At 36.4% G+C, this 14,500-nt stretch overlaps 1 protein-coding gene across 2 annotated transcripts in view; it reads right to left on the bottom strand.

The window, feature by feature from the left end:
• The window catches only part of MDGA2 (MAM domain containing glycosylphosphatidylinositol anchor 2), an 805,991-nt gene that overhangs the window by 699,386 nt on the left and 92,105 nt on the right, over nt 1-14,500 (bottom strand). The window contains exon 2 of one of the 2 annotated variants that reach the window (XM_027570415.2): nt 10,294-10,327. The exons of the other annotated variant lie outside the window; for it this stretch is intronic. Coding sequence (XP_027426216.1) covers nt 10,294-10,318 — 25 coding nt within the window. The 5' untranslated portion in view covers nt 10,319-10,327. The remainder of the gene's footprint in view (nt 1-10,293; nt 10,328-14,500) is intronic. 2 annotated transcript variants of the gene reach the window in all.

Here is a 14,500-nt window from a genome sequence, read left to right as displayed (position 1 = left end):
TTGGGGTGCGGGAGGGGAGTCCATATTTGCCATTCCAGAAGTGCTTCTTTCGTGATGACATTTTAATATCTAGAGTCAATGGCTTTCTTTAGTCCTCATTATGCTTGACTACCAGAATTTTCCTTTAGATCTTCTTTATACATAAAACATTAGTGATTCTACCTACTCCCTGGCTTAGGCTACTGTTACAGATTGAAGTGAGCTCCCTCCAGATTCCTATGTTGAAGCCCTAACTCCCATTGCAACTGTATTAGGAGACAGGGCCCCTAAGGACATACCCAAGGTTAAATGAAGACCTAAGGGTAGGACTCTGATCTAACAGGATTAGTGTCCTGATAAGAAGGACACCAGAAAGAGCTTTCTCTCCACACACACACACACACACACACACACACACACACACACACACAAACAGACGCACGCATGAAAAAAGGCCATGTGAGCACAACAGTGAGAAGGCAGTCATCTACAAGCCAGGCAGTGAACGCTCACCAGAAACTGACCATGTTAGGACCCTGATGTCAGACTTCCAGCCTCCAGAACTGTGAGAAAATAAGCCACCTAGTCTGTGGTAGTTTTTTATGGCAGCCCAACCTGATGAATATAACTACCTCCCAAATCTATTCCTCATCTCCTAAACTCACTTATAAGTTATCAGTATGTATTTTTAACTTCTTGCTGGGTACCACTTCTTCGATGTTCTTCTGGCCACATAATCTCAGCATGTTCCAACCAAAACTCATAACTGTAAATCAGCAATCTTCTTGCCTTTCCTAATTTTACTAATGATTCCCAGTCCCAGCTAACCAGACTCACAACCTAGCAGAGGTGATTTTATAAAAATGTTTTCCAGAGCTATTTAGTGACCATTTCTAAACAAGGGATTAAAGGCTACATAGCATTTTTTTTCTTCTTGTGACTTCTTAGTAAAAAAAATGATCACACTCTCCCCCATGTCAGTGGCTATGGCTATAAGATACCTCTGAAACAAATAATACATTACATGTTAAAAAAAAAAAAAGGAGGAAGAAGAAGAAGAAGATAGCAGGAGGGAAAGAATGAAAGGGGGAAATCGGAGGGGGAGACGAACCATGAGAGACTATTGATTCTGAGAAACAAACTGAGGGTTCTAGAGGGGAGGGGGTTGGGGGGATAGGTTAGCCTGGTGATGGGTATTAAAGAGGGCACGCTCTGCATGGAGCACTGGGTGTTATACGCGAACAATGAGTCACGGAACACTACATCAAAAACTAATGATGTAATGTATGGTGGTTAACATAACATAATAATAAAAAAATTAAAAAAAATGATACAGTATGGTACGTTTAGCAAGACAGCTCAACCTGTGAGTAACTTCCACCACTCTTCAGAATCAATATCATCAAGCATACAAAGACAACTGCTGTCACTGCTGCTGATAAAGCGTATGTGGACTTAATGGTAAATGTGTATCTATTCACCTCCAAACAACCTACCAATAAAACTGACAATCTGGTGAAGAAGAAACAAAACCACAACAATCCTTAGTTACTATGTAAGTCGATACACAATTCATTCACTGATTCTCTTTTTCACCTTTCAACTCACTGTTCTGAAAACACATAAATATGACCAAATTCCTGCCTCATAATAGTCTTCATAAGACCTTTTTTTTTGTAGATAGACCCCTGCCCTGCATTTAGCAGCAAAGCAGAATTCCTGGAATTATGTGAGCATCTCCAGAAGGCACAGTGGTTTTTCTCTGCTACAAGTTACATCCAATTCTGCCTAGATTATCTCATTTTCGATAACCAGTAACATATCAAGAAACATTACCTCATTAAATTTAAAGCTCAGATATTGGCTCAAGGTACACATTGAAAGAGTGGTAGAGTCTCTCTCTGAGGATCTTTTCCCTTTCCAAGCCAAGTCCTGGCCACCCAAGAGGTCCCTATGAAGCATCAAGGAGGAAAGCCAACCTAGTCCTTTTAAAGCAGAGTCTCATTCATTTTCACTTTTGGAGCACTTTCATAGTCTGAAGTATTTTTTTTTATTTATTTAAATTCAATTAGCCAAGGTATAGCACATCATTAGTTTTTGATATAGTATTCAATGAAGTTTTTAATAAAAGATGCATTTTATTAAATTATGTATTATTAAAATATATTTTATTAAATATATGTTTATTTTATTAAATATATTTTTAAATTTTCAGTAAAGATACAAATCAAAACAAGTTTATAAAGAAATTAAGCACAATAGGACATCTTCTAAATAATAATTACTCAATATAATTCAGAGGAGACTATTTGTGTTTGATTCAAAAAATATTTCAAACTACACATACCTCTAAATTCTGCCTCGAGATAGTAGATGGTTTTCATTTTGCTTTTTATTACAGACTAGCCTTTAATCTAGTAGAGTGATTTCTGATTACCAGCTCAGAAATCACTAAGCCTGCTCTTTGCCTGGGGATACACATTTTTGCTTTCTTTTTTCTGTTCTATTAAAACATTTCTACTGCATGCAGCTACAGTTCAGGCTGAATACTATGATGTTCTCACTTCTTCACACTCTAGCTAAGTACATACATATCGCTCCTCTGAGTCTCCATGAAATCCCTTATTGGCATTTTATTTAAATAAAGGGTATCCTTGTCACCCTTTTGTAAAAATTCCAACCATTCCCCCAATCTGATTTTTACTAATCTCCAATGAGGCGATCTCTGCATTATCAGCTATCTAGTGTCTCAAGAATTAAGACACAAAAAAATAGAAAGTAATAGAAACAGACTCAACGTTAAGTCTCCGAAGACCTTAATGTTACAACATGTTCACATCTCTTCCTTGACATAGTGGAAAACAAAACTTCAAAAGGAGTTGTAAGCATATTTTTAAAAAATTTCTATGTTTTTATGGAATGCTTATTAGGTAAAAAATTAACTCTCATCTGCCCTTTCCCAATATAGTGTATCTTTATTATTACTGGAGCAATAAAAGGAAATTTTTATATGTGTAGGAGGAAAGGGAAGCAGCAGCAGTAGAAATAACATCCACTAGAGTAATTACGAAAGGACTCAAGTTATTTTTCTGTTTTCCATTAAGAAAGTATACTTCATTACTAAAAGATTTACGGTCATTTGGAGTTTATTTTTAAATTAGTTTAAAAATAATATTTCAAGATTTCAACTCTCATTTTCTTCCTTCCTCCCTAGCCATCCCATCTTAGTTTCTTTTGCTTTTGTCTCATTTTAGTGACCCTATATATTATAGTGCTTCCATCATTAGCCCTTGACCTTCTTTCCAACTGGATAAGCAACCACTCTATCAGAGATCTTGTCTAGATTCAAAGCCTTCAATACCATTGCTGACTGACCACTCCCAAATGTATTTCTCCAGCCTGGACCTCTCCCCTGAATTCCAAATTTGACTATCCAAACGTCTACTCATTCATACCACCTGGATGTTATATAGGCATTTCCAAATCAATATGTCTAAAACTGAGTTCCTGATTTATCCCAATGACGTAGAAGAAGGAGGAGGAGGAGCAGGAGAGGGAGGGAAGGGAAAGGAAGGGAAGGGAAGGAAGGAAGGGAAAAGAGTTCTCCAACAGTCTCACTGGCCTCTGTAAATTACAACTACATCCTCTCTCTTGTTCTGACCATATATTAGGGCAATCCCCGATTCCTTTCTTTTTCTCATACCACAGTATCCAATTCTTCAGCAAATCCTATATGTTACACCAAACACATTCAGAATCTGATCACATCTGATAATTCCCACTCTTTCCACACTGGTCTAAGCCCTAAAATCACCACCCCATTCCCCACCATATTATTGCAATAGCCTCCTAACTTGTCTTTATCTTTCTATCCTTTAAAGAATAAGAAAATAAAGGAGGGAAAAAAGGCATATCATGTCATTCTTCTGCTCAAAGTCCACCAATGGCTTATTATACTCAGAGTAACCGTCAAATCCTTTACAGTGGTTTATGAAACACTATACAATCTTACCACTCTCACGCTAGTCTTTTTCACTCTGCATTTGGCTCCTTTCCATACCTGAAACACACTAAGCAAGCTCTTGCCTCAGGATCTTTGTACTTTCCTTCTTCGTGGATTTCTTCTCCCTCAGCTATCCGCTGGCTGGCTGGATCCCTCAAACAATTCAGATCTTTGTTCAAATATGACCCTCTCAGTGAGACCTTCCCTTATCACATTATTTTAAAATGCAGTTCTGACCTCTTCCATGGCACTCTCTGTGCCACTTTATCATTTTATTTTGTCTATATATCATCTGATGTGTCTTTTTTTGTACATGTTCTTAATTATCATTACCTAACTTTCCCCATTAGAATGTGAAGTTTTTGATGGCAAAGGATTTTGTCTATTTTGTTAGTTATACTGTTGCTTCCCAGAAAAAAAGAACAGTGGCTGACACAGAGGAGATGCCCAATAAATATCTTTAAACTATGGCGACGAGGAATGGAGATGTCTGGAAGTCAACAAATTATGGTCGGCCACTTGGAACCACTGCTAGATAGTCAATAATTTGTATCATTAAGTGATAGAAATAAATAATTAATATGTGAAAACCTTTATTATTTGTTTAATTTTTAAATAGACACTTTTGAGAGGGCATGTGGGTGGCTCAGTCCATTGAACGCGGGCTCTTAGTTTCACTCGGGTCATGATCTCAGAGTTGTGAGGTTGAGCTCCAAGTTGGGCTCTGCACTGGGTGGGGAGTCTGCTTGAGATTCTTTTCCTCTCCCTTTGCCCCCTCCCTGCTCACATGCACTCATGCATGAGAGCTCCCTCTCTCTCTCGAAATAAATAAAATCTTTAAAAAAATTATAAATAGCTCCTTTTTTCAAACAATTATGTGATCATTAGAAAGTTTTTAGAAAATACCAAAAGGTAAAAAGATAATGTCACCTCTTAATGTTATTGATATTTTGAAATATTTATTTCTCATATATATATGTGTATATGTATACACACATACACCCATATAAGTGTATATATGTCAATTCTGTAAGATATAATTCATAACATAATAAGAAAATATACTGAATTTTAAACACTTTATCAGGTCATTAACTATTTGTCAAAAACATTTTAATAAGGGTGCCTGGGTGGTTCAGTGGGTTAAGCGGCTGACTCTTGATTTCAGCTCAGGTCATGATCTCAGGGTCTTGGGATGGAGCCTCATGTCAGTCTCCATGCTCAGCAGGGAGTCTGCTTGAGGATTCTCTTCCCCCTCCCTCTGCCCCTCCCCACACACTCTCTCTCTCTCTCTTTAAAATAAATAAATGAATCTTTTTTAAAAAGCTTTTTAATAGTGCCACTGTAGGCCACCGAATGTACATAATTTATTTAGACAATCCCATATTATTGAAATTTAGGTTATCTAAAAGACCATTACTGAAAGACCAGTTCAAGTCCAATTATTTTCCACATAATTTTGCTAACTGTACCATTCCACATTGGTCTGTACTCACATTTAGAATCATTCATCAGAGATTTCCCAGAACTGTAATTTACCTGTCTATAGCATATGGATATACAGTCTTTCTTATACTTTATTACATCTCTAGAATTTTCCAATGTTTTCTACATATTAGGTGTTCAATAAATATTTATTAGTAATAAATATAACATGCAGATACCCTATACTTTCCTCATACCAAAGTCACAGATAAAATTAAGTCAAGCATTCTGTTGATTTTCATGTGGGGATATGGCAGTTCTATACACTTTAGTTTGGGTCTTGCTGTTTTAACACTTCTTCCTCTTTTTTTTTTTCTGTTATCATTTAAAAAATCCATTTACTTTCAATGAGTGTTCAGTTGCTGAAATCATTCTCCATTATGGAAGAGCATTTGATTCCCTGGGTGCCTGTGTCCTGGGTTTCAGCATGGGAGTTCCATTACAGGTGTTATTGATTTGGGCTGAGTTCCTTTCTCTGAGCCAGACTCTACATCTGCCTTCTGACTGACTGATGAGTATATGGCACACCTAGCAGTTTGTCTGCATTTTATTTCACAGGAAAACAGAGATATGGATGGAAATTTTGCTGCTAGGAAAAAATAACTTTGAAAACTCCTTATTTTTGAAATGTATGTTTGTTTTTGACTGTGTTTCTACATAAGGACAGAAAAATAAGCTCAAAAGAATGGGGAAAAAAAACTTGAAAAATCATCTTGTCTTCACAGACCACCCCAGCAACATTAGAACTAAACTCTCCCAGATGGATGAAGATGTGCATATACAGGTATACTGGATGGCTGAGAAGTTAATAATGATTCTTTGGAAAGTTTTCCAAAGATCAGGTTATTTTTATTACCGGTACTTTCAATAAATTTGTGTTTCCCTAAGTGTATTCACAATAAAGAATTTTTTAAATGGTAGGTGTTTTAATAATGAGCTCATCCAATCTTCTAATTTTTAAAAATAAATTCATTTTTCATTTTACCTGAGTCAGTGACTGAACTTGGACTCTTTCTATCCTAAACCACTAACTTCAGGACACTTTGGTTATAATAAAATACAGAATCTTAGAAGTTTACACTTGGAAGTGGCCTTGAGCACTCACCTCCTTTAGTTCCTTTCTTTTATTGATGTGAAAACTGAGGCCAAAGGTTATTTCCACAAGCTTCCATGGCACTCTTTTGCCTCTATTTTCCTTATACTCATATTTCTCTTTCTTAATTTTCCCCTGTAGAATTACAGAATAAAACCAAATACACATAAATAAATAAGTTCAACTCAGCCAAAGCAATATTCTGAATGCTGAGTTATGTCCTATAGATGTTATGGGAAGAAGATTATTGGAGCAGGCCTGTTGGCCTTGTCCAAGTACAGGCTAACAACAAGAAACAGGCTTAATACTCGGTGTGTTCTCACTGACGAGGGGGTTGTGGGGGGGAGGATTGCCAATGCTTTCTCTGGCTTAAATTGGCAAAATGAAGGCAAATATTTTTAGCCAAGGCCATACAGCTAGCCAGCACAAGCACTAGAATTAGAATCCAGAAACCTTGACTTTCCATTGCTTTTCATTCATCAATACTGCAACATTCTCAGTCACTGGGGTCTCATACCCATAAAAACTGAGGGTGTGGGATTGTGGAGAATTTGTGAGTTATATTTAAGAGAGACTGATGAAATCAGGCATGAAATGGAGCTAAGAATATCCTAACTCTGGGAAAGACAGCATTTTTATTCTGACCAATATGTGTGCTAGGGACACTTGACTACATCTTCAGGAGGAAGACTCAGAGTAGGAGAATAAGTAATAGTCCATTATAGTGATGTTTTAAGAAGTTTTTAAAATGATTATTTCTACATTGCAAGGCACATTTTTTTTTTCTCAAAAAGAAAATAGAGCAATAGGGAGTCAACAAAAATGAGAGTCACTATTTCTTCTCCACCTCCCACAATGAAATAACTCAGTTGGCCAAAACTTTGCTAGATTCCTTTTAAAATTGCTCCTTCTAACTTCAATGTCTTCTATCCATCTCATAACCTATGGTTCCACTAATTTTTCCACAAACACAACTCTATCATTTATCCTCCTTTCAATGTCTGCCCCATTTCTAAATCCCAGAAGCCGGTTCCCCCACCCATCACTGAGAGCAAGCCATGGTTCTCCCAACAGACTGCAACCTAATAAAATTGCTGCTTGAGCTTGAAGATTTCCTTTGCTTTGCATCTTCACATTTCTGCATTTAAAGCCTCTCTTGGGCTCAGGTTCTTGCAATTACTCTTGTTGAGTGACTTCCATCCAGATACCTGCTCTCTGACTCCAGGGTCTACTTTCACCATGGCTGCCTTTAAGTTGGTAGGCTCTCTTGTGTTTCCCAGTATTGGTTGTTAGGTTGTGCCCTACCTTTGGCTCTAAACTTGGTTCTGTCATTGCAAGTACCACAAAGCACAGCATATGGGACCATGTTGCCCATTAAATCAAACACAAATTCCATTCCCTGACATTTAATACTCTACAATCTGCCCTAACCCAACTATCAAAACCTATAACTCATTTCCTCCTCACTTCTCACCAGACAGCTGCATCAGTGATTCCAAACCCTGCCCAAGGCTTTCCCACTCTGAAGCTTCCCTTGTACAATTCCCCGAGTTGAGAAAACCCTTGTCAGAATTCCATCTCCCCTGTTAGAATTCTATACATTTTTCAAGGATGGATGGCAAAAAGCCACTTCTCCAGCGTACAGCCAGAAGTAAACTCTCATTTTCCAAAATATCGCCACCTTGAGCAAAACAGCAGTGAACTACACTACCTGTGTTTGAATCCCTACTTCTCCACTAGAAAACCAGCTGGAACACACTGGTCAAGTTATTTAAGTTGTTTTAGCCTCTATATTCCAATCTGCAGAATAGAGACAGCAACAGTCCCAACTTCATAGAGTTTTGGGAATGATAATCGGAGTTTAAAATAAAAATGCCTGGCATATAATATCTGCCCAATAAATACTTGCTACTGTTAACATTAAATCTCTAAGATACTTTTACTACAAGAAAAGTAAAATATTTTATGGTTATACAATATTTCTCTCCTTTTCTAAGCTTTTTCTAGGACATTTAATACCTTTAGGTGGTGTTTTATAGTTTGTTAAAATTTCCACATTTAAAAAAAGTTTTATCCACAAAATAACCGTGATCTGAGAGTTATCCCATTTCACCAGTAAGGAAAACTAAGATCCAGAGAGATCAAGTGGCTGATGCAAAGACACACATACCTAAGTAAATGCTACATGCCCTGACACCAGCCTCCACAAACTCTGCCCCATGGCACAGCTTCCTTGGAAGGAAAAGTCCACATTTTCTAAATTTTTCTATTCCCTAGAGCACATAGCTCATTGTTTTGTCCAAAGTAAGTACACAATATACATTTCATGAATTATTTATTATTCAGTGATAAAATAGGAAAAAAAAAGGCATCAAGATGGAGGTAAGATTTACAAATCAAAATGGAGGTAAAATTCACAAAAAAATGAGGATGGACACAATTTAGTATGTAATCGATTATAAACATGTAAAATAAAGTCAATAGGTTTGGTTTTAGTGACTCTCATCCAGAGTCTTAGGCCTGTAAAATTTCCTGATAGTCCAGGCTCACAAATCAACTGTGAGAAAAGACCCTTGTAAAGTAGGCGTTTAAGAACTAGAGAATGAGAGATTATATTTCCAGCTCCTGGGCAGGCCAGGGTTAGGGAGCAGAGGAGAGTGAGAAGACATATTGCTAGGAAGCTTGAGTCATCTTTCAAAATTTCAAATCAGGGACACCTGGGTGGCTCAGTCGTTAAGCTGTTAAGCGTCTGCCTTCAGCTCAGGTCATGATCCCAGAGTCCTGGGATGGAGCCCCACATCCAGCTCCCTGCTCAGCCGGGAGCCTGCTTCTCCCTCTCCTTCTGCCACTCCCCCTGCTGTGCTTGCTTTCTCTGTCAAATAAATAAAATCTTTTTAAAAAATTTCAAATCAGAGACAATTCTTCATAAATGTCACATTGTGTCCAATTAAATCCACTTGCTAATTTATTCATTCATTCAACAAACTTTCACTAAGTACCTATCATGTGCCATGTTCTATATCAGACACTATGGCTATAATGGTGAACAAAAGATCTGTCTGTTAGGAAGCAGTATGCTTTACCCTGAGTCTACAACTGGGGTGTGTGTGTGTGTGATTGGTGAGTGATCTTTAACCCATTTTGATTTGGCTTCACTTCTTAGCCTGTACATGCAAAACCCACCTCTCCACACTGTCAAAAGAATTACAAACAGATCTGTAAGCTAAGTAAATTGATTTTTGGATTGTCCACAATTTTCATTAAAATTTTTTCACTTACATAATTAAGATACCAATCAGGATGGTCTAATTGCTAAAAAAGAGGAACCATCATGAATTTTTAAAAAAGGAATCCTATGGCATAGCTAACAGTGAAAAAGAAGAAAAGTGGGAGCACTGTCAGAAAGAACAGATGAATAAATGAGACCATGATTCCAGAACCCCTAGAAAGCAAGATTTATAATTGGGTGAAGATTCTGACTACTGTCATTTATGCCTGTGGACAGAAGTATAATGCTTTCTAAAAATAACATTATTCTTGAAACAACTTTCAATCTTGGTTTAAAAAGATCTGCAGTATGGGTGACCAGGGGTAGGAAAAAAATAACTCCACTCTGATTTACTCAAATTTTAGGTCTAGTCTGGTATAATGCCAGTTTTTATTTTAACCCAGCATCTAAAGGAAGTTATATTTTCAATAGAAAAGTAATGTTTACTGAGAATGACTGACTTACCATGCAGTTTTCTGGGGGAGTGCATTATTTGTACCTAAACAAAATGAAGAACAACTGTCAAGATTCCAAAAATAATGAGTAAACATCTCTGGATTTCAAGAATAAATGATGTGAACTGACAAAAGGAAACAGGACCTTAAGTAATTAATTTTATAATTAGCCTCTGTCTTCAGGGACAACATATATATGCACATCTTTGTCCATTTCGATGAGTTTTCTGCTCCTGTTACAATAAGTGTTGCCTGCCAATCAATGGTAATATACTTGCATTTTTGTAAGTGCATATAAATTTACTCTTTCCCTTAGGGCAGATCGGGAATATACATTACATAATGACAGTTATAATAAAACCTAGCAGTGAATTTAAGCTGATAAATGATTATTTTTAATAATAGAACTTTTCATGGGATCTGATTAGAGAATTTCCTGCTTGGAGATATTATCTTTTTTGAGGGAGTAAAAGAGGCAGCTATAATCTGTAAATTTTACTTCATTTTCTTAAAATTTATATATATATATATACATAAAAGTGTATATATATATATGGTTTTGCAAAAAAAGCTTTATATGAAATTGTTCAAGTTTTATGCACAAGTCTCAAATAATTAAGCATTTTTAAATGTAAAAGAATAAGGTAATAGATAAAAGGTTAAAATAAAGCACTATTTAAAAATATTTAAAAAGATAATTCAGACATCCATCATATATAAGCATTGGTAATGTATTCTTATGTTAGAATCTGTCCCAAACCAGTGTCTGCAGTAGAATGAGATGGTAAGCTTTACTTATGACTAGCTAAAACGAGGTACACATCAACTAAGGGACAAACACTTATCATACATTTCACAGGGAGAGCAAATGGTGAAACTCTAGCAGCCGTTCAACATTTGCTTACCCAAGCAGCAGTACTCCTCACTGAGAAGTGAAATTTCAACCACTTTCTGAGCCCATGATAACCACTACAGAGAATGCCTTTATGGTCAATACTCACGGGTAAGGTGAAATTAGGAGTCTTGCTTTATGCTATGCATCACTCACAGCATTAGCATTGGTGGGAGAGTTGAGTGTCACACAGCCCATTGAGGCAGCTGCTACCAACTTCATTTGCTTGACCCAGAGAATGCCTAGGCTTCTGACTTCATCTTCCCTCCACACCCGTTTCTAGCTGGGCCAGGAGGCCTGATCCTAGAGCAGCCCACTTACGTTGACACTGTACCTTTGTTTTTGTTTTTGGGGTGTGTGTGTGTCTGTGTATTTAGATTTTAAATACTATATGTAATACATAACATTCAATTATATAAATGTAATGTTTAGTATTTATTTACACATTTTTTATAAACAAATGAAATCATGTCCCTTTTGTTGGTGAGATATATTTTATTTGCTGCACTCCCACATCTGGCTGGAATTCTGCTGTAAATTGTCAGATTCACTAAAACCTCCTGTCCTTCTGCTTGCTGGCATGCATCAAACACCTGGCTACTATGGACTTTCCGGGCTGCTCCCATATGGAGCCAGCCCTATAGTTTTCCTGGGCTCATTCCCACGTTTCCAAAGGATCCCAGTTCCCTTGCTTTCTTCACTAGCCTGTACTGCTGGGGCCCTAACAGTATGGATTATGTTCCGGCCTGCCTGAGTTATGACACAAGGAAGGTCATTAAAGTTAAAAGTTTTAAAATAACATGTGGATTTTATGGACCTCATGCTGTCTATATAGACTAAAGTCATCAACCAACTGCTGTTCTGGGGAATTTTACTCCAGTACTACAAGTCAGAGTATGAAGGTTGTTCAGCTTACTTATTATTCCTATCCACTTAAAGCAATCACCATCAGTCATTTTTTTAAATTTTAAAATAAAATCTAAAACTGAATGAATCATTCCAATGTAACAAATGCAATTATTTGTGAATTCTTTTTTTGTGACAACTGCGTCTAAATAATAAATATGACAGTATGAGATATAGACTAACAATCAATTTCTAACATGAAAAAAAAGTCACCACAAAAAAAATAAATAAAATAACATTCTCTTCATGGTAAAGGAAAACTCTAAAATATGTCTTTGGAGAAGGTACATAGATGATTCAGACCACTGGAAGTCTATGTATATGGTCATTTATTCCAATTTCCATATCATAAAACTACCCCAAAAACTATTCAACTTATTTTCTTCGAGGAGAATAAAGATGAAGAACATTTAGATAATTGCTGTTAAGAAATCACTGTAGACTGGTAAAATTATCTTTCTGTCAATGGGTATGGTACGTAATAAGGAAAGCCTGGCATATTTGAAATTGTTGCTGGAGTCAAAATAATGCAGAATTTTCATATGTTCAATTTTAGATGGCACTTGCTTTGTTGGTTATAAAACATACACCTTTTAAGATAGCACTGATGCTCATGAACTAAGCCTATATTTGGAGATTATTACTTTTTTTGCTACATAAGTTTCTTCTCTCATATTTAGCTAAAACATAATCTACTGCCATTCCTGATATAAACTTGGCTGATTATTGAAATAAATAATAAAACCTAACCTTGTGTTCCTTGTGTTGTTAATTCCTATATTTGCCTTTCAAAATAACTCTCTCTCATGATCAAAGATCCTACATCAGAGTAACTTTGATAATGGGTTTTTTTAAAAAGCATATATGTAGTGTTCAGGGCCAAAATCTAACAATTGTTTTCCTCTTTTCAATCCACAATTTTGTTCAGATATCCTCCCCATCACTGCCTCCAGAAAATGGATCTTGATTACTCTGAGCTATCCAATGTATGGCATTCACAAGAAAACTGCTTTTTAATCTGGCCCAGTCATATAAAAGAGAGGATTTACATTTCATAGTTGGGGAATAGCTTCTCTATCTCTCACAGAACAAAAAAATAAATGAACAAAAAATGCACACAGTACTAGTTCACACTCTCAGTCCACTTGCAACCACAATGAGAAACAGCCTGGGGAAAAAGTTAATATACCAAAGATGGCAGAGCAAACAGGCTGAAAGGCCCACTGATATGGTTCAGTCAAAATCAATTCTTGAGCACTGACAAATTCTGGAGATAAGAAATACCCCTATTTCTTAGGCCATTTTTGCCAGATTTCCATTACTTACAGTTCACAGCATCATAACTAATTCAATATACTTTAATAATAATCGAGTTGAGAACTCAAACTTAAGTTTACTCCAATAGTGATCTTTCTTTTGTGGTCTCATATTCCACAGAAGGAAAAGTAATACTTTCTAATATCTTAATTTCAAAAAGATAAATTTTGAGAAAAGATTCATTTTAAGCATAGGAAACTCAAGGTGCTTTTGAATATTTATGGTTATATTTACAAAGCAAGAATTTTAATGAAGTGTTAAATGAAATGTTTAGGCAAAACAAATCACATTGTTGATGAAGATGCAAAAATCTCTAAATGGAATTAAAAGTTTAACTCTGTATGCTAACCAAATTTAATGAAAACAGGAGGTGTGTTTTATTTATATATATTACTTGAAAGTATCCAGTTAAGGGGTGCCAGGGTGGCTCAGTTGGTTGAGGTTCTAATTCTCAGTTTCAGCTCAGGTCATGATCTCAGCCCCGCTTCAGGCTCCATGCTCAGCAGGAAGTCTGCTTGGGATTCTCCCTCTCCCTCTCCCTCTCTGTCTGCCCCTCCCGTGTACACACTCTCTCTCTCTCTCTCTCAACTAAATAAAATCTTTTTAAAAAGTACCAGTTAAGTTGCTTTAAAATAATAACCTTAAAATTTTTGCCTTCTTTATGTCCTAGAATTAATGGAAAACTTAAAAGAGGAATCCTTTTCTATGTTAAGGAAACAAAAGATACTAGCGCATACTTAGTCTTCTGAAGATACTATCTCCAAGTGTAAACTTTACCTAACGTAAGCTACTAAAATGAAATTCAAGTAAACACAGATTCTGGAGTTAGACATATATGTTCACCTTAGGAAAGTTCTTTCACCCACAAACTCAGCATTCTTGTAAGTAAAACAAGGATTATGCCAACTCTTCTATGGAGTTTTGTTAGAAGAGTAAATGATATATCACACTTTATGGGACAAAATGTGTTCTTCCACATTTCTATTTCAAACTTTCAACTCAAAACACATTTCCTCTTAAAAATGTACAGCATACATCAACACACACACACACCAGCATTCTTACGCACACATATACACACTTTCCTCACATGTCAAATCTA

Source organism: Zalophus californianus, chromosome 6, assembly GCF_009762305.2.
Source record: "Zalophus californianus isolate mZalCal1 chromosome 6, mZalCal1.pri.v2, whole genome shotgun sequence".
Taxonomy (NCBI): domain Eukaryota; kingdom Metazoa; phylum Chordata; class Mammalia; order Carnivora; family Otariidae; genus Zalophus; species Zalophus californianus.
The sequence above is the reverse complement of the archived record's forward strand: the minus strand, read 5'-3'. Positions and strand labels throughout refer to the sequence as shown.